At 42.1% G+C, this 21,019-nt stretch overlaps 1 protein-coding gene across 1 annotated transcript in view; it reads left to right on the top strand.

Moving 5' to 3' along the window:
- Window positions 1-20,322, top strand: part of USP10 (ubiquitin specific peptidase 10) — a 61,268-nt gene extending 40,946 nt beyond the window's left edge. The window contains exons 5-14 of the mRNA XM_087827166.1: window positions 4,229-4,320; window positions 4,851-4,960; window positions 5,376-5,431; window positions 5,660-5,763; window positions 6,704-6,803; window positions 7,755-7,932; window positions 10,594-10,759; window positions 13,863-14,007; window positions 15,810-15,875; window positions 19,303-20,322. Of these exons, the coding sequence (XP_087683292.1) occupies window positions 4,229-4,320; window positions 4,851-4,960; window positions 5,376-5,431; window positions 5,660-5,763; window positions 6,704-6,803; window positions 7,755-7,932; window positions 10,594-10,759; window positions 13,863-14,007; window positions 15,810-15,875; window positions 19,303-19,490 (1,205 nt within the window). The 3' untranslated portion in view covers window positions 19,491-20,322. The remainder of the gene's footprint in view (window positions 1-4,228; window positions 4,321-4,850; window positions 4,961-5,375; window positions 5,432-5,659; window positions 5,764-6,703; window positions 6,804-7,754; window positions 7,933-10,593; window positions 10,760-13,862; window positions 14,008-15,809; window positions 15,876-19,302) is intronic.
- The last annotated feature ends 697 nt before the right edge of the window (window positions 20,323-21,019 follow it).

Genomic DNA, 21,019 nt, shown 5'->3' with positions numbered 1-21,019 from the left:
CAGGGCGTGAACCCAAATGTCTGATTTGTCTTCCTGGACTCTTGCCCTTGTCTGCTTTTCCAGGGGTGCTCCTGGAGGCTTTCTGAACCAAGTGATAGAATGACCTTTAAGTTCCCTGGGTCATTTCTGTCAAATTGTAATGCAGTCATTTACCATAATCAACAACTTTGGTCTCCAGATGTTTAATTCATCCCATGTCACTGTCTAATATGTACTTACAGTATGCCATTCACTCCCTAGGTCAGTGAGTAATGATTGGCCTTGCCTTGAGGGTTGTCTAATGAATAAGACAGGAAGGGAATAGATGGCAGCTCTTATTAGTAGAGAGAAGGAATCATTTGCAGAGGGTTGTGGAGAAAGGAGGCGAGGAGGAGACTTGATGTAACTAATAGGGATGGCACCATCAGGCTAAGGACAGGCAATGAAGCCCTGTTATCTGGATGGGGAAGACTCAGCCGAGTAGTTAGCAGTGTGAAGGTGTTGTCTATAAGGAGCTTCCTATCTAGGGAAGGAGCTATATACCCCTAATACAAGGTAGCCAGTGATGGTGTCTGTTGCTATGGAGATACAGTGTGCAACTCTTACATGCCTTCAGGGAAGACTGGTTACAGTCATTAGTCTTAACTTTCAGAGTAGTGTTTAGGATCTTTGGGAGATAGTAATAACAGAATGATTCTGTATTTTTAGCTTACGGAAGACTTGCCACAGTAGAGAAAAATTTTCTAGAATTACAGCATAATCATTAAGGAACTCTAGATTCTTCAGTGTCTATTTCCTAAGTCTCTGAAGACTTATCAATCTACATTTATGAATATTGTACCAAAAGCTCTTTCAAAGAATGTTAAAGGCTTGAAAAGAAGCTAGTTTTGTACATTAACTAATGAATCCTTTGGTTCTGCATTATGTTTCAGAGTTTTTGCCTTTTAATTTTGTAGATATGTGTCTACTTGGAATGTTCTGTTATGTACAATTATTGAACAAACCACTAGGTGATGCTAAGAGACTTGAACTTCATATTGTGGAAGATCAACAGTGAAACTGGTTTTTTACCTGCCTGCTCCTTAAAATATGCAAACCAACAGTAATGGCCAGAAGCTGGCATTGATTCAAGGGAAGGGTTGATGTAGAAACTAAGGGTTTCTGTCCAACCAACACATGCTGTTCCCCAGCTGAGTGTTGGAAAGAAGTCAGCTAATAGTCAATTTTAAGTTGTATCTATTCTCTTGATTCCATGGGGTTTGACTGTTTCATCGTCCAGGTGTGCAGAGTATTCTGGGCGTGCAGCTTAGTTAAGAGCATGAGAGGAGCTGCATTTTTCAGTGGAGCTTAGGGCAGTTAGTTCTTGATGCTTCCCTTTTGAGAGTGGAGTTAGCCTTGTTGTAAATGATTTTTTTTGTTTAACAAGATATGAATTTAAAGTATTTTTGACCTATAAACATGCCATCTTTTTAAAAATTTTTATTAATCTATTAAAACAGTTGACATGGAAGGGAAGTTTCAGATAGATCTTGTATGCCTGTCCCCGGCCATTTTCTTTCCATATTCTTCCAGTGTCTGTATTGAACAGGAATTAATGTCAACAAGCCCCTTCCCCACCTCCCCCTTGGACCTTCACCCCAAACCCCACCCTAGAAGACTTTGCTTCCTATGCCCTTGAGACCCTGAACCTGCTTCTGCCCCCACTACTAATTCAAACCCCCCGTCCTAGATCACTGTTACAGGTTCTTCTCACGTGTCACGTAGACATGGTGCTGCTTAAGGTTTCATTTCTGACCCATTGCTTTTCTTGCTGTATGTGTTGTCAGGATACACACTTCCAGCCCGAGCTGCAGACGCCTCTGTGTATGTTAAGTATAGATATGTTACTTGCTGGTCTGTGAGTATGAGTATACTATTTATTGGTGTCATCTGGGTACCTCTTATCAGCGCCTCTAAACAGTAAACTCATTATCTCATCACAGCACAAAACAAAAAGTAACCCACTCATCCCGTTGTATTTCTGTGGGTAGAAGGCACCACTACCCCAGCTGGAGACGTTCTTCTGGTATCAATGCCATTTGTTGTCATCGGCCTCTGGCTGCCTCAGGGTTTCTCCAGTCCTTGGATTGGGCTGAGCATCTCTTCCACTGACCCCTTTTCAGCTTCTCTGCCCTGTGATGTCCCTTCTTCACTGTCTGCAAGCCCTCTTGCAGCAGAGCCCCCTCACAGTCATCTCCATGCCTCCAGGAGCTGGTGCCTGGACAGGGCTCTGCAAATGGCAGCATGTCATTTAATAGAGTTCCTGGGGATAGGAAGGCAGTTGATTTTGAGTCTTACAGTTTTGTGAAAACTTAATATTAATTGGTTCTAGATATAAAAATACTATGGCAAAAGTTTACAGGTCTCATGCTGGGTGTTTGAGATTGATGCTTATTTGAAAATGCAGGGGTTTTTGTAGTGTTTATATCAAATAATTGCCATTCCATGGCACATACTGGAAATTATGGACTGTTGTGATAATATGACTCAAAGACATGTAAAAATCTGTTGTAAGTAGATGATCTTAAACCTGTGGAGAAATGTTAGTATCTGAAATCTTAGAGTAAAAGATTTTAAAGTGGAACCCGTTGTCTTCTGAGGAGAAAGAACCTAGCCTCTGAAGTCAGGTAAACCCAGGTTCACATGTCAGCTCATTTATGTGACCTACACCAATTTCCTAACCCCTCTGGACTTCAGTTTTCTCACATGTAAAATGGGAATGATACTGGTGTTTGTTTGATAGGCTTGTTAGGATGATTATGAGTAATGCAGATAAAGCTCCTAGCCCAGTGTCTGCCACATGACCAGTACTGTCTGTGCTGGGTGTTCTCACAGGGAGGCTTGTGGTTCAGTTCTGTAACTGATGTGTTACTCATCGAAGGCCCAGCACTGTTCCCCTGTAGTAAGAGAGGTGAGAGGAGTTTTATAAGCTTAGTCTAATTGAACAGATTCCATTGGGTTCTCTTGAGCTTGTAATATTTTACTTTTATAAATGGGGAAAGTATTCCCTGTGCTTCCTCAGTTAGAGGAAAGAGGTCATTTACTCTCACTGGAAGGAGGGAGCGTGTGTGTTGACAGTAGAATTTTGTAAATTAATTCTGGGACCTGCCAGTCCAACTGTGAGTTAGAAAAGGCTTCTTTTGTTTGAGCGATGCCTTGGATGGATGCTACCATCAGATGTCTGCTCACCTAGTACTTCTTTCCTAGTGCACAATTTAAAAGTAAAGGGGGACTGTGTGGTCTGCCACACACAGACCGTGCATTTCAGGTGCTGACTGTGTTCCCTTGCTTCTGTGCCATCACTGGCAACTAGTTAACTTTTCTGAGCCTCAGTTTCCTTATTAGTGAAAAGAGATAGTGGTGGTACTCCTGGATTACTAAGGATTAAGTATAGCCAGTTAACGTATGTAAGTTGTAAAGCACTTGCTAAGTGTAGAAGGTGTCCATAAATTGTAGCTGTCACTGTTACAAGTTTGATTAACGGCATTTCTGAAAAAAATTATTTAAAACATTTAATTTTTTAAATCAAAGCATTCTGTAAGGATGGCATTTATAGCTATCTTAAGACTATGAAGAAGAGTGATGTCCAAGGGTGAAATCTGAGGATAGGAAGCTTATTTCTAAGTGGAGTAAGGGAATTCCAGTGTACAAAAGAGTCCCCAAACTCAACTTCTAATGAAAAATACAGTTTAGTTAGAAGATAGTGGTCCCCAGAAAAGGAGTATTGTCACTCACTGAACACTAGTCAAGCACCCACTGTGATGTGTGGTGTTCCAGAGTAGTTGCTGGGGATTCAGACATGAATGAGACTTAGGCTCTGCACGGAAATACCCTTATAGCCAGGGTATCAGGGACCACCCTGTTAGCGAGGCATGCCTAGCTGTCAGTCCTTAGGGGGAAAGCCTGTATCAGAAAGTCCATTCTGATGCTGACATTTGTTGCTTATAAAAATAGTTCTCATGCTCTGTAGTTATATTCCCACAAGAAGATAAATGTTGGTGTTTGGGGGAAAATAATTTAAAAAAATTTTAATCATTAAATAATGTACATGATGTTGAATGGAATGACCCTTTAATACCATATACCTTTTCTTTGGATGTGAGCTTTATTGTTTATTTGAATACTCTTCCAGAGTAGAGCATAAGAATTTATTATAGTGTTATTCACTAGATGTCATTAACTCCTTAAATATACTGCTTGACTCTTTCAGAATTACTGGAGAATGTAACCTTAATACATAAACCAGTATCGTTGCAACCCCGTGGACTGATCAATAAAGGAAACTGGTGCTACATTAATGCTGTATCCTTCTCAGATGCTGTCCCCAAGGCCGGCTTTACTACAGTTTTCTCTTCCTCGAATGCATTTGACTTAGTTCAGCTTCCATGGGGCATCTACCCAAAATTTGAATCCAGAAACTTTGTTCCTTACTTAGTCTACCTCCCTTGCTTATAAACAGTGTTTTTCCTCATCCCCGCAAAAAGATTTGTTGACCTGGTAAAGACAGAATTAGGCAAGTTTTATTCTCAGTAGAGTGGTTCCAAGTCATAGGGCAGGGTGACCACTTACAACTGGAAATTTTGTTTTCATTGATTTTTCTTGGTTGAATCAAGTTCTTGTATATAAACTGCTGATTGCGGAGTAAACCCCTAAGTGGCAGTTAGGCAGTTAATCTCACTATGACTTGGTTTATTCCCTTTTTTGTTTACATATCTAAGTTGTTCAGCATCCTTGGCTTATTTAGTTTTATATGTCCTAAAACTTGATGTGCCTTTTGGAAATTTGGTATGTCTGTTTCATTTCCTTTACACTTCCTTACTCCCAATATTTAGACACTGCAGGCACTGGTTGCTTGCCCTCCGATGTATCACCTGATGAAGTTCATTCCTCTGTATTCAAAAGTGCAAAGACCCTGTACGTCAACACCCATGATAGACAGCTTGTAAGTAAGGTGCTTAAAAATGTGTTGAGGCAGTGGGTTTTCCCCCCTCTGATAATTAGAATTCAAATAGTTTAGCAGAGTTCTTGATTTCTTGCAAATGAATCCTATAATTCTATTTTTTTAAATTTAGTATTCATGATTTTATGTGGAAATTAACCAGAAATGGAATTGGAGCATTGTTTATCTGTTTTCTTTAGATTCAGTGAAATAAATTTTAGTGTTTACCAGTTTATTGCTTAATATGTACCAAAAACTTGTATAGAAAAGATTTAAGAATTCACTAGCTATTATAGCATTGGTTGCCTAAAATTTGCTGTCTTCATACTAATTAATTCTACTTAGCCATTAAGGCTTTTAGTTAAAAGCATTTCTTGTAAAATAATGTACTACTAAATATCTTTTCCCCCATGTTTAGTGTTCGGCTAATGAATGAGTTTACTAATATGCCAGTACCTCCAAAACCCAGACAAGGTGAGTAAAATGAGCTCTTCTGATGTCATTGCATATTGGGAGTAGTGAAGTCAGATGACTGAATTTGATCAATTCAGTCTTGTTGGAAAGAGAATGTCTTTAAATATAGGTTACTATACCTGTGCTATTTTCAACATTGAGTGGGCATGGGAGGGAGTTTTGATGATTTTGCTTTTCTTCATTTTAAGACTTTTTGTTATGAAAATTGATGTTCTGCTTCTGTTGCAGCTCTTGGGGATAAAATCGTGAGGGATATCCGCCCCGGAGCTGCCTTTGAACCCACATATATTTATAGACTTCTGACAGTCATTAAGTCGAGCCTGTCTGAAAAGGTCTGGGACTTCTCTAATGTAGCCAGTATATAGTGTTGCCTTTTACTCCGTTTTGTGCCTTAACTGTTGCTTATTCAGTGCTTGCCCTCTGCTTTAAGTGCTGTGATTGGTGGGTGTGTTTAGTAGATTTAGACTTGTTATGGAGTCAATTGCTTGGATAAATTTAAAGTGGATGGTGATAATTATCATAATCAGAGCCAACTCACGTATCACTTACTGTGCACCAAGTACAGTTGTAAGTTCTTTCATATATTAACTTAACCCTGTGAGTAAAGTACCATTATTCTCTCCTTGTTACATTTGAGGAAAGTGAAGTCATTGCTCAAGGTCACACAGCTAATAAATGGCCGAGCACAGCTTTAGCATCAGCTCCTCCACCCCTGCACTGCCCTGCCGTTCAGGTCAAGTGGGCTGTGGGCCTGGAGTAGTGGCAGCATTCAGAAGTTTCCGTTTTCTTTGTACTCACGTGCTTTAGCAGCTCCTCAGGTCCTTGACCCAGAGGAGACATTTGGAGCTGCTCATTTCACAACTCCCAATGTTGAGGAGATTCTTGGGCTTGTGCAGGGAGGTAGCCCTGGACAACTAGTTCTTGTTCTTCTAGTTCATTTAACAAAACAGCAGCATTTAAATAACCTTTTTCTTATAAAGGTATATTTATTGTAGAAAATTTCAGAAATGCAGAAAAGCACAATAAAAAAAATCCCCATTAGTTCTGTCACTTAGAGATAAGTGTTTAATCTGTCTCCCCTTTCCTCCATCCTACGCTTCCCCCATCTCAGCTGTCCAAAGAAAAACTCACATGTTTTGGGGGAAATACTTTACATGAAAGTGTGTTGAAAATTTAAGAGTAGGCATAGTTTGGATATGCAGGTGTTACATTCCTGGCAGGTCTTAGGTAGTGATTGGCTAAAATTAATGTGATCGTATTTGACCTTTTCAGGGTCGACAAGAAGATGCTGAGGAATACTTAGGCTTCATTCTAAATGGACTTCATGAGGAAATGTTGAACCTAAAGAAACTTCTCTCACCAAATAATGAAAGTAGGTTATGATATATTTGCTACAAAAATGTTAGAACATTTTCTTAAGAATTATTTTAAAATAAATGTTCTATGCTTCCCCCCCCATTTGCCCTCAAAATCACTTATTTACTCATTAGGATAACTGTAGTTATTTTTACATTACCTAAATATCATTGAGCGTGTGACATTTGGATAAATCAGAATTTATCCAGAACCTCTGTTTTTTTTCCCTTCAACTTTTAAAAAAATACTTATTTTTTTATTTTTAGAGAGAGAAGAAGAGAGAGAGATAGAAATATCTTGAGGGAGAAACAGTAACATCGATCGGCTGCCTCTTGCATGCCCCCTGTCTGGGATTGAGCCTGCAACCCTGGCATGTGCCCTGCCTGGGAGTCGAACTGGCGACCTCTTGGTGCATGGGTCAACTGTCATCCATTGAGCCACACTAGCCGGGCTTTTTCTTCAACTTGTAATTAGGAAAATGATCAAACAGAAAAGCTAAGAAAATAGTTTGGTGGATACCTGTGTGACACTGGGCTCTTCGATGGCTATGTGTTGTCATTGTCTCTGCACACGTACAGAATGTCCACATGCATTTTTCTGGACTGATTCAAAATTAAGTTGTAGACAGAGGTTTAGTCACCCCTAAGTGCTAAAGCATACACTCCTGAGGACGAGAGTGTTCTACAGACCAGCATCCTCATCAAGTGAAGAGAACCGGCTGTAATGTGCAGCAATACCTGCGTTCCAGTCCATCCTCAGGTTTCTCCGATTGTCCCAAGAGTGTCTTCTATAGCAATTCCTGCGAGCAGGGGCCCAGGAGTCACGCACGTTGTGTTTGTTCTTGATGTAGAACACACCTGATTTTGTTGACAAAGCTGTGTAGGTGATGCATGTAGAACTTTCTTTTATTTTAATTTGTTTGCTGTTCTTATTGTGAATAGTAGCCTAAGCACTGTTTACTTTTCAGAACTTCCTATTTCCAATGGACCCAAAAGCCACTCAGTGAATGAGGAAGAGCAGGAAGAACCAGGCGAAGGAAGTGAGGACGAATGGGAGCAAGTGGGCCCCAGAAATAAGACGTCAGTCACTCGCCAGGCAGACTTCGTGCAGACCCCCATCACTGGCATTTTTGGTGGACACATCAGGTTCATGCTTTTCTGGAATAATTTAGTCTTTGCCTTTTTCAGGATTTTGAGGTTTTGCTAAAGGCGGAAGGTATAAGACTTGTCCTATACCTTCGAGAAATTTTGACTCGATGGTTTACCTCTACACTTCTGTGCCCTCTCTTCCCTTGGGCTTCTGATACTTCTCTTGCCAGCCCCCACTGCTTTCACACTACCCATCATGGCCTTTCTGCAGAGGGCGCTGGACCCCAGGGGCCTGTGTGCCCCCATGCGCTCCTCACTCCCCTGCATCATCATCTACATTCACTCAGCCCAGCTCTTCACAGCTAGGTAGGAAGGAAAAGACAAGTTCCTGGAAATACATGTTTTGTTAAGAGAAGAAATTATGTATCTCATTGGAGGAATTTTAGGCACTGGGACCAAGGGAGTTAGAAAATTAAGGGAATGATGGAGAGCTACTGCTACATGGGGAGGACATGTGACCTAGGCTGGAGTACCTGGCACCTCCTCTGCCCCAGTTTCCTTAAACCAGCTGCTTTTCATGCACTCACCAAGTCCTCCTAAAAGGTTTTTATTTATTTACATTAGAGCCATTCAGCACTACCGTGATGTGGAATTCAGTAAGACTCATACCGTCTACAGGGAGATTTACTCACCAGTCTGAAAGGACCTCATTATAGCACATTTCCTCCTTGAAGGCCTCTCAGCAGAACCTACCAGGGTGGTGGTTTAGTGAGACTCTTAGCCTTTCATTGTCCCAACTGCTGTTTATCCACAAGAAATAACACCCTTTCAAGGCACTGAGGGTTAGTTCAGTCTCTCCCTGTTCTAAAACAACTTAGCTTGAATGCCTTTCAACCGGCTGATGAAAATCTGCATTGACTCCTCACAAGCTAGTCAGTGATGCTATAGGGCTGGATTTAGAAGCTAGTCGTGCTGCCATGAGACCTTGAACAAGTCGTTTCTGTGCCCTTCGCTGCAAGTTACTCCAGGGCCTCTTTCTATTCTGGAGCCTCTCTGTGTCAGCCTGTGGTAGGGTGTGCTCTGGGGTATGCCCAGCCTCCGATCACTGCTGCTGTAACTTGTTTTTGCCAGATATGGCTTCTTGGGCTGGGCTATGTTGGGAGAGGGAAGCAAGGATCCAGGTTTGTAAACAGCAGTGAGAGGAGGCCGAATGTGCCCTGAGCTCTCTATTAGGCCAGCAGCCTGATGTTAGCATTCTTGGGGTGCTCACGTAGGGATGGGAGAGAGGGGTGATGAGGAAACAGAACAAATAGATGTAAAGAGAGCACTGTATTTTGCCCAGGAACAGTATCAGAATTACAATGCCACTGGGAGCCATCATACCCAAAGGTCCCAAATTTGCCTGAGAATGACCATTGGGAAAAACCAGAATCCACTTTGGGACATTTCTAGCTTGGCTTGAATGGCTCTGCCATGGTCCCTTGCCTCAGCCTCTGTGGGCTCTTCGTGTTAAAATTGGTTGGTGATAAGTCTTTTTGAAAAATGGTGAAGGAAAGATAAGGAATTGTTTGTTATAATTTGGGAATGTCTCTTCTTTGCATAGCGGCCATCGTTAAGTATGATTCCTTATTCAGACCAGTTGAAAGGTGTTCTAAAATTCACCCACTTCTGGTAGCTTTTCAGTTTTCGCAGAAGGACCAGAACCCTTCCCCACCTTTTCCCCTGGGACGCTTGTGATAAAACCCAGGCCCTTTGGGCCAAGAGGGCCCCTGCTTGATTTCTTCACCAACTTCAGTTAGCAGCTCTCCCACTATTCCTCCTCGGAACTGGGAGTGGTAGTCACGCTCACGTCTTCACACTCAAACGGAGCACAGAGATACTTCCTTGGACTGTGCTGGGAAAGCAGCACGTGAAAGTTAAACCCTAAGCAGAAAAGCTTTTAGCTTGCTCTTCGTGCATCTGCTTTAAGAAGTCTGAATATCTAGCCACACCCGTTTTATTCCGTTTATAAACTAGGTCACTCAGGCTGCAGAAATAGAATCCCTTGTTGAACTCTTGGAATGTTTCCTTGCCGAGGCTAAGTGACAGATGGGCCGAACACACAATTTTTACTCAGAAAAACTTAGAAGAAGAAAAATGAAATGAGAAACCAGCTAAGAAAACAAGATTGAATTGGCAGCCTTCTTCTTGAGGGAGGTAGCCCTGTTTCCTGGAATGTTAACTTGTTTTTTATTATACGCACCCTGCTCCTCTTCTTTGTAAGTCATTTTTATAGGGGGAAAATGCCATTAAAAATATTCTGTTTACCTTGAGGTTTCCTCTCTTTTATTAGAGCAGGCTGTGATACTTTGAGAAAATGAAATGTGTCAGCATTTTGGGACCATGGCTAGATTGTCACATTTATTAACTGGTGCATTAAATAAAATGTGGAGTGGAGGTGAAGGAATTTGAAGGTGGAATATGTTTTCTTCAGAGCACTTGAACTGGGAAATTATCAGCTGCTGGTTTTAGTTGCTAGAAATCCTTAGGAGGTCGCATTCAATAGAATTATTTTTAAATTCAATATATTTTTGACTTTTCTGTTCTCTCTGGTCTTCTGAAAGTGATATTGAATAATCTTATGTTCAGTGTTTATTCCTCTTCTCTTGTTGGATAATCTTGAGAGAAAATAGGAAGGAGTGGTCTCTTAAACTTTTTGTTTTTGTTTTCAATTCTTAGGTCTGTGGTTTACCAGCAGAGTTCAAAAGAATCTGCCACTTTGCAGCCATTTTTCACGTTGCAGTTGGATATCCAGTCTGACAAGATACGTACCGTCCAGGATGCATTGGAAAGCTTGGTGGCAAGAGAATCTGTCCAAGGTTATACCACAAAAACCAAACAAGAGGTATATTCACAGTTGATCTTGAACCTTTCTACTGAGGCACTCTAGTGTGGTGGAAAGAATACTGAATTAGGAATGAGGGCAAGTGGATTTGAGTTCTGCCTCTTAAATCAGTTGCTTAACTTTTTTGCACTGAAAATTTCTACATTTTCAGGTGAAATGGTTGAAACAGATGATCCTAACAGTCTCCTTTAGCTCTGAATCATGTAGCACAAGGTAATGGTCTTGCAGATTATTTATCCCGAGCTATATTGAATTTTCTGGCAATCTAATCACCATACCACAAAATCAGTACGTCCCTATCAGAGGCTGAATAGCTTGTTTACATTCCTGATATCATAGCACAATTTCATGAGATTAGTCAGGACATAAAAGATTCATAGCACATCTGTTCTGCATTTGATTGTATATCTTTAAGGGCATTGAAATATAGGAAGTAATTGTTCTAGTGCCTGTTGCTCTTTGATTTGATCTGGAAAAGATAAAAGTCTTTCAGTCTGGAGAGATGGGTAAGATTCTGCTCTTTGAGAACCTATTAGTTCCTGGCTGTCCTGATGTGCCAGTTTATGCCTGTTGCCAACCCTACAGTTGAGACTCTCTTCTCCATTATATATCCTAGATTGTGGCAGTGAATTCATAAACGTGTTGGGAGATGAATGCAGGCTAGTTATGGGCAGTGCTTTTTTGAACAGTGTATAGTATCCCTATGACGCTTGATTTAAATAATAGTGTGTAATGGCTGCAAGGTGATGAATGACGTCCCAGCGTAGAAAACCTGTCAGCTCCTTGCCCGGCTGAGGGGGCCATATCCTTGCCTTGTGACTCATGCCTTGAGTGAAAAACAAAAGTAGGGCTTGTTCCTCTGGGGTCTCCATTTCATCTGGGGTCTCCTCCTTTGGATTGGTCAAACCAGCCTCTTGGGGGATTTGCAGAAATTATGCCTAATCTTCCACCATATTTTCTGATCACTTCTCATGGGCAGTTTTGTTTAAAAGATAAAAATGGTAGGAGCCAGTGACAGAATCTTGGCAGTTGGCTTTGTGAATAAACTTAAGAAGATTCCAGTGGTAGGATTTAATGGAAGAGAAAGATAGTGGATACTTGTTTCAGGGAGGTTGGTTTCTGTGGCAGGGTTGTGAACTTGGTGTGGGGACTGTCCACAGCTCATTCTGTGGCAGCTCTGACTCCAGAGGTGGACTCACTGTCCTGGCCACCGGGACACTCTTCCTGCTCTCTTTTTTGAGCCAGCTTTGTGGGTCTGCCTACTTGTCCAGCTGCCGAGGCTTTCCCTGGGCTACTGGGAAAGCCCCTTTGTGATGTGTCTGTCATCATCTCATCATCTTGGAGTTGTGGAGGGGATGGAGTGGGAGGTGCGGATTGAAATAGAGGTAATTGTTGGCCTGTTTTCAGAGAGTGGTAAGGAAAGATGATTTATTCTAGGCAGCAGGTTTAGAGGAAGGATTCAAGAAAGAATGGCGTTTTGGCAGAGCCTTGAAGATGAAAAAGAACAATTCTAACTGTTCTAGCTCCATGGGTATGGTGTGTGGTTGTCAGATAAGAGTGAGAACACTCAGAAAAGCAGAGATTTGAGGAAGGAACATTTTGAACAGTTTGTGATATCTGTGAAGAGCAAATAACACATTTTCTAGAGTGTGGTTTTTTAAATTTACTTTTTAAAATACTAAGTTTAATTTATTACATTTTTCGGTCAAACGTCTTTTTTTTCTGTGGGAACAGAGAATGGTGGTCCATGGGAAAACATGGTTGTACAAAATATTTGCTATATAGAAAAGGTCTGCTTTTGTTGAGTGATATGAAAGTGTGCCTCAATTTGTCTGGACACCTAAAACACATTTAAGAATTTCTGCCTGGCCGGGTGTGGCTCAGCGGTTGAGCGTCGACCTAGGATCCAGGCAATCAGGTTCAATTCCTTGTCAGGGCACATGCCCGGGTTGCGGGCTCTATCAATGACTCTCTCATCATTGATGTTTCTGTCTCTCTCTCTCTCTCCCTCTCCTTTCCTCTCTCTGAAATCAATAAAGATATATTTAAAAAAAAAAAGAATTTCAGATTAGCCACCTGGTGAACTGCTTGAGGTTTGAGGTCAGAATCATAGGTCACTACACTGGGAAGCATCCTAGAGATACTTTAGTCCAACTCTCTTGATTCACAAGTGAGGAAACCAAAGTCATCATCCCTGGTTTTAACTGCTGAGCTGTAGTCACACTTTTCATTCATTCACAGATTCTCGTTAGATACAGAGACACTAGAATACAAAGACACGATGGGCATACCGTGGGTTTTAGGATGATTTTCACACCTAGGATCTTAGTCTAGGTGGGCAGACAAGCATGGAGGGGTTTGTAAATGTATTTAATAAACCCAAGAAGTGATAACCATTGAGCTTGCTTCCCAAAAGTCTGGCCCTTAAGATACCTTTAGCCAGATACATATATAGTTCTCTGAAAACTTTCTCAGCATTGTATATATCCTGCTATCTTTTAGACTATTACTTTGACAAATATTTCTACCCAAAGTATTCTCCATGTAAAGACAGGAAGCATCAAAGAATTTGTAAGTACAAAGAACAATAAAGGAATTAAGTATTATTTTTATGAATTTGCATTTTAATAAAAAGTATTCATTAGACCTGTGAAAGGGCATATTAAATTAATGGTTAGAATACGTAGTTTAGGATTATTTAAAGCATCTAATTCTGGAAACACATTAGCCTCAGTTTATCAGTACTGTGAGAGTTGTTAAAAAACAAGCTAACAAATACACAACACAAGGTACTACTACTAAGTTAACTCTTAGATAGTTATTGCCAATTTGTCGTTGGTGCCACAGAGCAGGGGTTCTTACAGATGGGCTCAGGGACTCAGGGGATCCTCTGTAGTTGGGTTTACAGAGATATATGCATTTATCTAAGAAGAGTGTCAGTAGCTTTATAAGGTGTTGAAAAGATCTCACAACTCCGGAGAGGTTGAGCAGCACCGCCATGTACTTTAAGGTATCAGTTCTCGGCGGTCTCTGAGTGGAAGATGGCATAGCCTCTGCTGCCTGAAGTCAGACGCCACTGCGCCTGGTGTGCTTTGTGTCCCAGGTCGAGATCAGTCGAAGGGTGACTCTGGAGAAGCTTCCTCCTGTCCTCGTGCTGCACCTGAAACGATTTGTTTACGAGAAGACTGGCGGATGTCAGAAGCTTATCAAAAATATTGAATATCCTGTGGACTTGGAAATTAGTAAAGGTAAGAAATATGTAAGGCAAAAGCGTTTACGGTGACAGTACACCTGGAAACCAATGAGCTTGACTCATTAGCATTTCTGTAGAATGTCAAGATGAAGGAATTTTTTCGTGACTTTTTGTTTTAAATTTCTTGACTTCTAATAGACCTTTGTATTAAACTTCTGATTAAATGACTTTATAAAAATAAAGGCAAAAACCGTATAATTTTACTAGATTAGAAAAATAGGTTTTTTCCCATCAAAACAAGTATCATTTTTCTATAAACAATTTACAGATTAGTGGTACAAAGTAATTTTTCTTATACTACATATTAACAGTTGTGTGCACCAGCCTGGTTAAATGGACTTCTAGTGAATTGGGAATGTTTCCCATAGGCCATTGCGGGGTTCTCTGACCTGGTTGCAGTAACATGGGTGTTAGGTTTGTGTGTCAGTGACAAGTCTCCATCAGGTAACCTGGGCTCAGCAGCGGCTCGTTCTGGTGAAAGCACCAAGTTTAAGTTGTCTTGCTATAAGTACAGCTTGAAGGAAGCTTTCAAAGAAAGCTTCAGAATTTGTGGAAAATGTATTGTGTGATACTGAAGCTTGATTGGGAGCATAACAAGTTAGAGGTGGTTCTCAAAATATCAAGGTGCCTGGAAAACAGGAAAGAGGCCGTGGGATGGCGTCTCTGGGTCTTGTAAAGCCCCTGGGTCCCTCCCACCTTCCTCTTCCCTCCCACCTTCCTCTTCCCTCCCTCCTTTCCTCCCCACAGTTCGACACTCATACTCCTTGCCTTTTGTGACTCAGGAGCTGGTGGGTGGCTGCCTCATGTTTATGATTGGTTTCTCCTACACCCCAGGGATGTTTCATTTCCTTCTGCTTAAGAGTCAGACTCTGGCTCTACAGCCCCATTCTCAGGATTTTACCACCTGCGGCTGATAGGTTGGACTCTGTGCCAGTTTATGGTCCTTCCTTCCTCACAGTTAGCTACTTCATTCATGGGCAGCATGTTTTTGTGATCCCATCTGAGGGCTAGAACAGGGAAGAAACACCAGCTGAGAATCACATACTGGGTTATCCATCCCATTTTGCATGGCTTTCAGGTAACAGCACACGAACAGTCCAACAGGCGTCCTTTGACCTACTCTTGCATCTTCCCTCACCCCCAAATTAACCATCAGATGGACTGACTTGTGTGGTTTCCTACACTGATTTTATTTGCATAGCTTTTCTTGTTACACGTTTTTATATCGGCTGCCACCTCAGATGCTTTCTAGAAGGAGAAATGACAGAGGTGAGGAGTGGAGAAGGAACCAGTAGTCTCCAGGTGAACGCATCCTGGCATCTGAGTGGCGCTTCTGCAAAAGGAAACCATGTTCATTAAGGACAGGAGGGCTCTTGCCTGCGTCTGCTGGTAGCTAGTACCTCTGTGGGAAATCATTTCACTGCTGCATAATTGAAGCTTTGTGGTCTGACTCCCATTCCAGGACTGTTTTGTTTTGTTTCACCTTTAGGTGGGTAGCTTTTCCCCCATTTTTAAGAACATTTACTTTTAAGGGGTTTCTAGCATGAGCTTAATAGATACAGTATGTTGCTCATATTTCTTTAATGGATTGGTTGCTGGTTATGTCTTTTACTACACTGCACAGCTAATTTTCGTCATGGGTCATTTTGTATGCAAATAAAGGGATGGAGTTTTGTTTCCCTGGCCCACCAGGTGGTTTACGTGAGTGGAGACTGTTGTTATCCTTTTGCTTCTGTTATGCTGAGCCTTTCTGTAAGTGCATTTATAGATTGGAGCTGTTGATATTTTGTTTTTCAGAACTGCTGTCTCCAGGAGTTAAAAATAAGAATTTTAAATGCCACAGAACCTATAGACTATTTGCAGGTAAGTAAGTTTGTACACTATTTCCCTATTAATGCAATGATAAAAGGGTTTCTACCCAGGCACAATCTTGCCATAATACCATTTAACATAGAGAGTATATGTCACTATTGGTATCATCACTGTGGACTTTTTTGTTTTTTTAATTGATTTTTAGAGGGAGGAAAGGAGAGAGATGGAGAGAGATAGAAACATCAATGATGAGAGTCATTGATCAGCTGCCTCCTGCGCGCCTCCCACTGGGGAGAAAGCCCACAGCCTGGGCATGTGCCCTGACCAGGGATTGAACCTTGATCTCCTGAATCATAGGTCGATGCTCAACCACTGAAATCACACCAGCTGGGCATTATGGACTTTTTAAGTCAGGAGATCATTTGAAAGTATGTGTTTTACCTGAAATTTGGTGCCTGGAATTTGAAAGAATACCCTCTTGGCTCTAAGCTGAGCCCAACATAAGACCTTGTTTGACGTGATCATTTCTTTCTCTGAGACAGGAGTAGGTCTAGGCTGCCAGGCTGGTGCTTTGAGAATGTGACCTCTTCTTGCTGCAGTTGTGGTACATGGTGCTTAGAGTGGCTGTGCCATGCAGTCACCCAGCGAGGCTAGGAGTCCCGCACTGGCGTTCCACCATACTGTCTTCTGCATAGTGCTGTCAGGTGGCCCGAGCTCACACGGCCTTCAGTCAGTCACAGGAATGCCCCTCAGGGGTTAGGTAGGGAGGTGCTGGCACAGCCCTGTCCCAGAACTGGGGGCCTGGAGCTTCTTGCGATGCCAGCTTATCTTCTAGGCCTTCCATTCTTTTTCTTTTATAGCCTGAGTCTCTTACTCCTTGGAGGCATTATATCTCTTTTGATAGTTGTCGTTTGCAACAATTGTGTTTGTCTTTCTGGCTCTTTTTATTAGAGTTTTCTAGCTTCTCTGTCATCCCTCCTTTTGTGTTGCCTTTGGTGAGCCTGTTTGTAATTTAAAATGACACTGCCTCATTCTTACATGTGTATTAACCTTTCCATTAGATACTACTTATGTCTCTCATTCTTTACAACTGTCCTGACAGGTAAGTGGTAGTATCCTCATTTTATAAAAGAATAAAATGAAACTGTTACCCAAGAGGATCATTCACCATTGTGACCTGCAGAGAAGGGCTTCAGTCTCCTCTGCCAGCAGCCCACTCCCAGGGTTTTAGGACGTTGGGTTGGTCCTGTCTCATTGGTGAGGTCTCTGCCTTTAGCAGGTGTTTGCCCAACCGGCTCTTTCTCCCCACCAGGCACTCTTCCTTTTGACTTTTCTTTTCTTCCCCAAGGCAGCTGATCATGCTCCTCCCCAGCCTGCTGGGACCCAGATAAGGTGGCAGTAGGCACCTGCCCTGCCTTGGGATAGAGGCCCTGAGGCCTCAGTTGGCACTCAGCCTCTGCAGCCTCCTCCGTGACCAGAGGAGTCCCCAGGGCCCAGCCTGTCTCCCTGGAGTTTGGCACTGAGGTCCTAGTGGGTGATGAAGTATTTCTTTACCATCTCCCTGCAGCTCTGTCCCTTTGGGGCCCTTGCAGGGGACGGCTGATGATCAAGGCCCAGGTTTAGGAATTCCTGTCTCTCGGTCAAGGGGCCCCAGTGATAGTGCATGCTCCACCCCCCTGCCATGGCCGGAATCACATCCTCATCTTGAGTCTTCTGATATCAGAAATAAAGTCACTGAGTAAAAATGCTCTCATTCTCAGTTTTGTTCCTATCAGGTGGGCTTGCCAGTTGTCTGTGACATATTTCCGCATTAGTTACCAGGGGTGCTGCTTAAGAAACCTAAATACATGTAGAGTGCTGTTCTCTTTTAGAGTGGAAGTGAGTTATAAATTAGTTAAACCCGCAGGTCCTTTAAATCCTGCTGACTCGGTCACTTTAGATAAGCTCTTACCCAAGTCAGTTAGGTCTTGGAGGTGAAAATCCAGGGCGAGCACCCCAAAGTAGATTTGGGGTCAAAGTATCTTCCCTACCCTGTGGCAGCCTCTCAATCGTTATAACCCGCAGTACGTGACTAAGCTGTGACCTTGTGATGGTCCTGTCGTTGGTTTCCCACCTGATTGTCCTACAGTTTTGCTGTCCCATGTGAGCAGTTATATTTATTATGTGGCTGCCAGGGCTAGGACCATAGTGTCTTCTGAGCCCTCAGCATAGAGCTTCTTCGTGCAGAGCCCAGGAATCTGTTCAGTGACAGAAGCCATGAGCACCATCCCCTAACCAGCCGAGGTCACTTCCCTGAAGTAGATTTGGACCTTCCTAGAAGTGACAGCTATTGCTAGATCCTAGTGACATCCAGGCTCATTTATTGCTGAAATTGCCCATTGTCTAAGCATTATGCCTCTCCAAGTTACTGTCTTTTATGTAGCTGCTGGTAGTGCACAGCATACCTCGCTTCTCCAGAATTTCACTAGAGATGGTTTCCCTCACCCAGGCTCATGTCTGCTGTTGGCTGGGCCACCCCTCAGCCCCTCCTCTTCATAGAAGGGGAGGGATGCATCCTTTCACTGTCTTCAATATATTCATTGCATCTTTCAATAGTTATATTTGTTTTAGGCCTTTGACTAAGGCTTTTTCGTTGAATTATAGAATTTTTAAAAAGTAAATGACAGGTGTGTTGTTGTTTTCTGTTAAAACATTGTTGTAGAAAAGTTGGAAACTTTTTTAATAGAACAAAAAAATAATGACTAGTGCCAGCTACACACTCAGCCAGCCTGGCTAACAGCCCCAGCGTCTCTCCTGAGGCGGGTGCTGAGTCATTGTAGAAGACAATTCACAGAAAGCTTAAGATTCTCATTTTTCATGTGATATAGCATATTCTTACATCACAATTCTACAAAAAGGCATCTTACTGTAATATAATTCACTAATCATCCCTTCTAGTGGGTAGTTAGGTTTTTCTACTTTTTCACTGTTACAAAATCTTTGTCTAAGATTCAGATAATCTCTTTAGAACAATCTCGAAGTGGACTTGGCTAGATCAAAGGCGTGAACATTGGTAGGTCTCTGGGTGTATTTTCAGATGTTGATTAGTTTATACTGCTGTTGGCTCTGTTAGGGGTATCTTTCATGTTCTGATTTTCAGTGTACTCTCTAAAGTATTAAGTATTTAATGGTTGATAACCCTTGCCTAAAGGGCTGACAAAGGGAACAACCCTATTTAATCAACATTTGTCTTATTGTTTGTGATGTATTGAACATTTAAAATATGTTATTAAGATGTAGATGTATAACTTTTTATTGTAAATTGTTTAAGGTTTTTGTGTTTGAATAAGTTGCTTTGTGTAATTCCATTTCTCTCTCCCACCTATTTTGGTATGGTGTTTCACAAGAAAGATTTTTGGAGGTAGTCAGGTGGGTGCTTTTAAGCTGTTGGTGTGCAGTGCTTGTCTCACTGGGTCCCCTACCGGGCCCTCTCTTCCAGTGGTCTACCATCATGGCAGCAGTGCGACAGGTGGTCATTACACTACAGACGTCTTCCAGATTGGTCTGAACGGCTGGCTGCGCATCGATGACCAGATGGTCAAGGTGATTAACCAGTACCAGGTGGTGAAGCCCACTGCAGACCGCACAGCCTACCTCCTCTATTACCGCCGAGTGGACCTGCTGTAACCGCCTGTACGCCCAACACCTGCTTGTAGAACACCAACTCTCACTGACTTCCCTCCTCTCTTTAGTGGCTCTTTAGAGAGAACCTCTTTCTCCCTTTGCAAAAATGGGCTAGAATGAAAAGGAGATGCCTGGGGTTTGTGTGCAACATAGTTTACGTTGTCTTCTAACTTCCAAATCAAAATCATTTGGTTGAAAAAGACTGTCGCTTGATTTAAGAAAATACACAAAAAAATCCATAATTCTGAAATAATGCTGATTCCTGAGTAAGAAGGAGAACTTGCATTTTGAGTCCCAGTCTGATTGCTTACTAGAATTAATTCTGCACCAGCAACAACACTTGTAAATTTGTGAAAATGAACTTTATCTTTCCTTAAAAAATGAATTTTTTAATCCATCACACTTTCCTCCCCCACCCTTTAGTTTTTGATAAATGATAAAAATGAGCCAGTTATCAGAGAAGAAATAGTTCTTCAAAGAAAAATAAACACAAAAAATAAGTTGCTGGTTCCTAATAGGAAAAAAATACATTTTAATAATTGTGCGATGAGAAACTGCTTACGTACACATTACAGATCAAATACTTGGAGTTAAGGTCTTAGTCACATAGATGGGTGATTGTAACTTTATTGCCATTAAAAGATTTCAAGTTGCATTCATGCTTCTGTGTACACACAATGAAATAGGGCAAAATAATGAAGATTGATCTTAAGTCTGCTCTTTTTAACTCTGCTGCCTGCTCTTCTATAATGCTGCGTCTCTAATTGTACACAGTTTAGTGTTACCTAGGATATAAAGTTGTCGCCCATGAATAAAAATCACAAGGTTGGTTTAACATTGTGCTTGGTGTTCCTTTGACTGAGTACCTTTTCCAGTGACTGGGATTCAGGCTCTTTGATCAGCCTGATGTGTTTGTGAATCTGAACTGAGACTCAGGTTTACGTGTTTCATATTTCTATAGTTATAACTAGTGATTTGGGTAAATGGGTTTATTTGAGCCTTCAAATAACAGGAGAGGGGAGGTGAAGTCTCCCTCCATTGTTTCTACTGCGCCGCCCCCCCCCCCCCCCCCCCCAGCATTTTCAGCATGACCAAAGTGGTGGGTTTAGATGGTGGCTTAGCATCTTCTAATTGTGTGCCATTTGGGCATCTTAGCAGCACCAGACGCCACCCCTGGGTTGTGGAAAGGAAGCCTTCCTAGACAGACGAGGTGGAGAAGAGAGACGGCAGATAACTCAGGTCGGGCCACCCCCAGTAGCTCTTGTGCCACTGGTGTCCCAGCTTTCGGTACCATGCAAACAGTTCATAGGAACATTCTTGAATCTCCAGAGGAAGTGGTTGTACATGGTCTGAGCCTGTTTCCCGAGCTCTTCCTCTTGCCATCTGGTGTTCCCAGCCATCGCCGGGGCCCCTCGCATGTTCAGAGCTTACTTTTAAATGAACAGTTCTACCACTGGCCACATAGCCAGCTCACCCTTTTGTAACCCTGTTCACCGATTCACTTGGCCGACTTACAAGTCACATCACAATTA

This window comes from Miniopterus natalensis, chromosome 18 (assembly GCF_054644295.1).
Source record: "Miniopterus natalensis isolate mMinNat1 chromosome 18, mMinNat1.hap1, whole genome shotgun sequence".
NCBI lineage: Eukaryota > Metazoa > Chordata > Mammalia > Chiroptera > Miniopteridae > Miniopterus > Miniopterus natalensis.
Note: the sequence above shows the minus strand (reverse complement) of the source record. Positions and strands in the feature narration are given on the sequence as shown.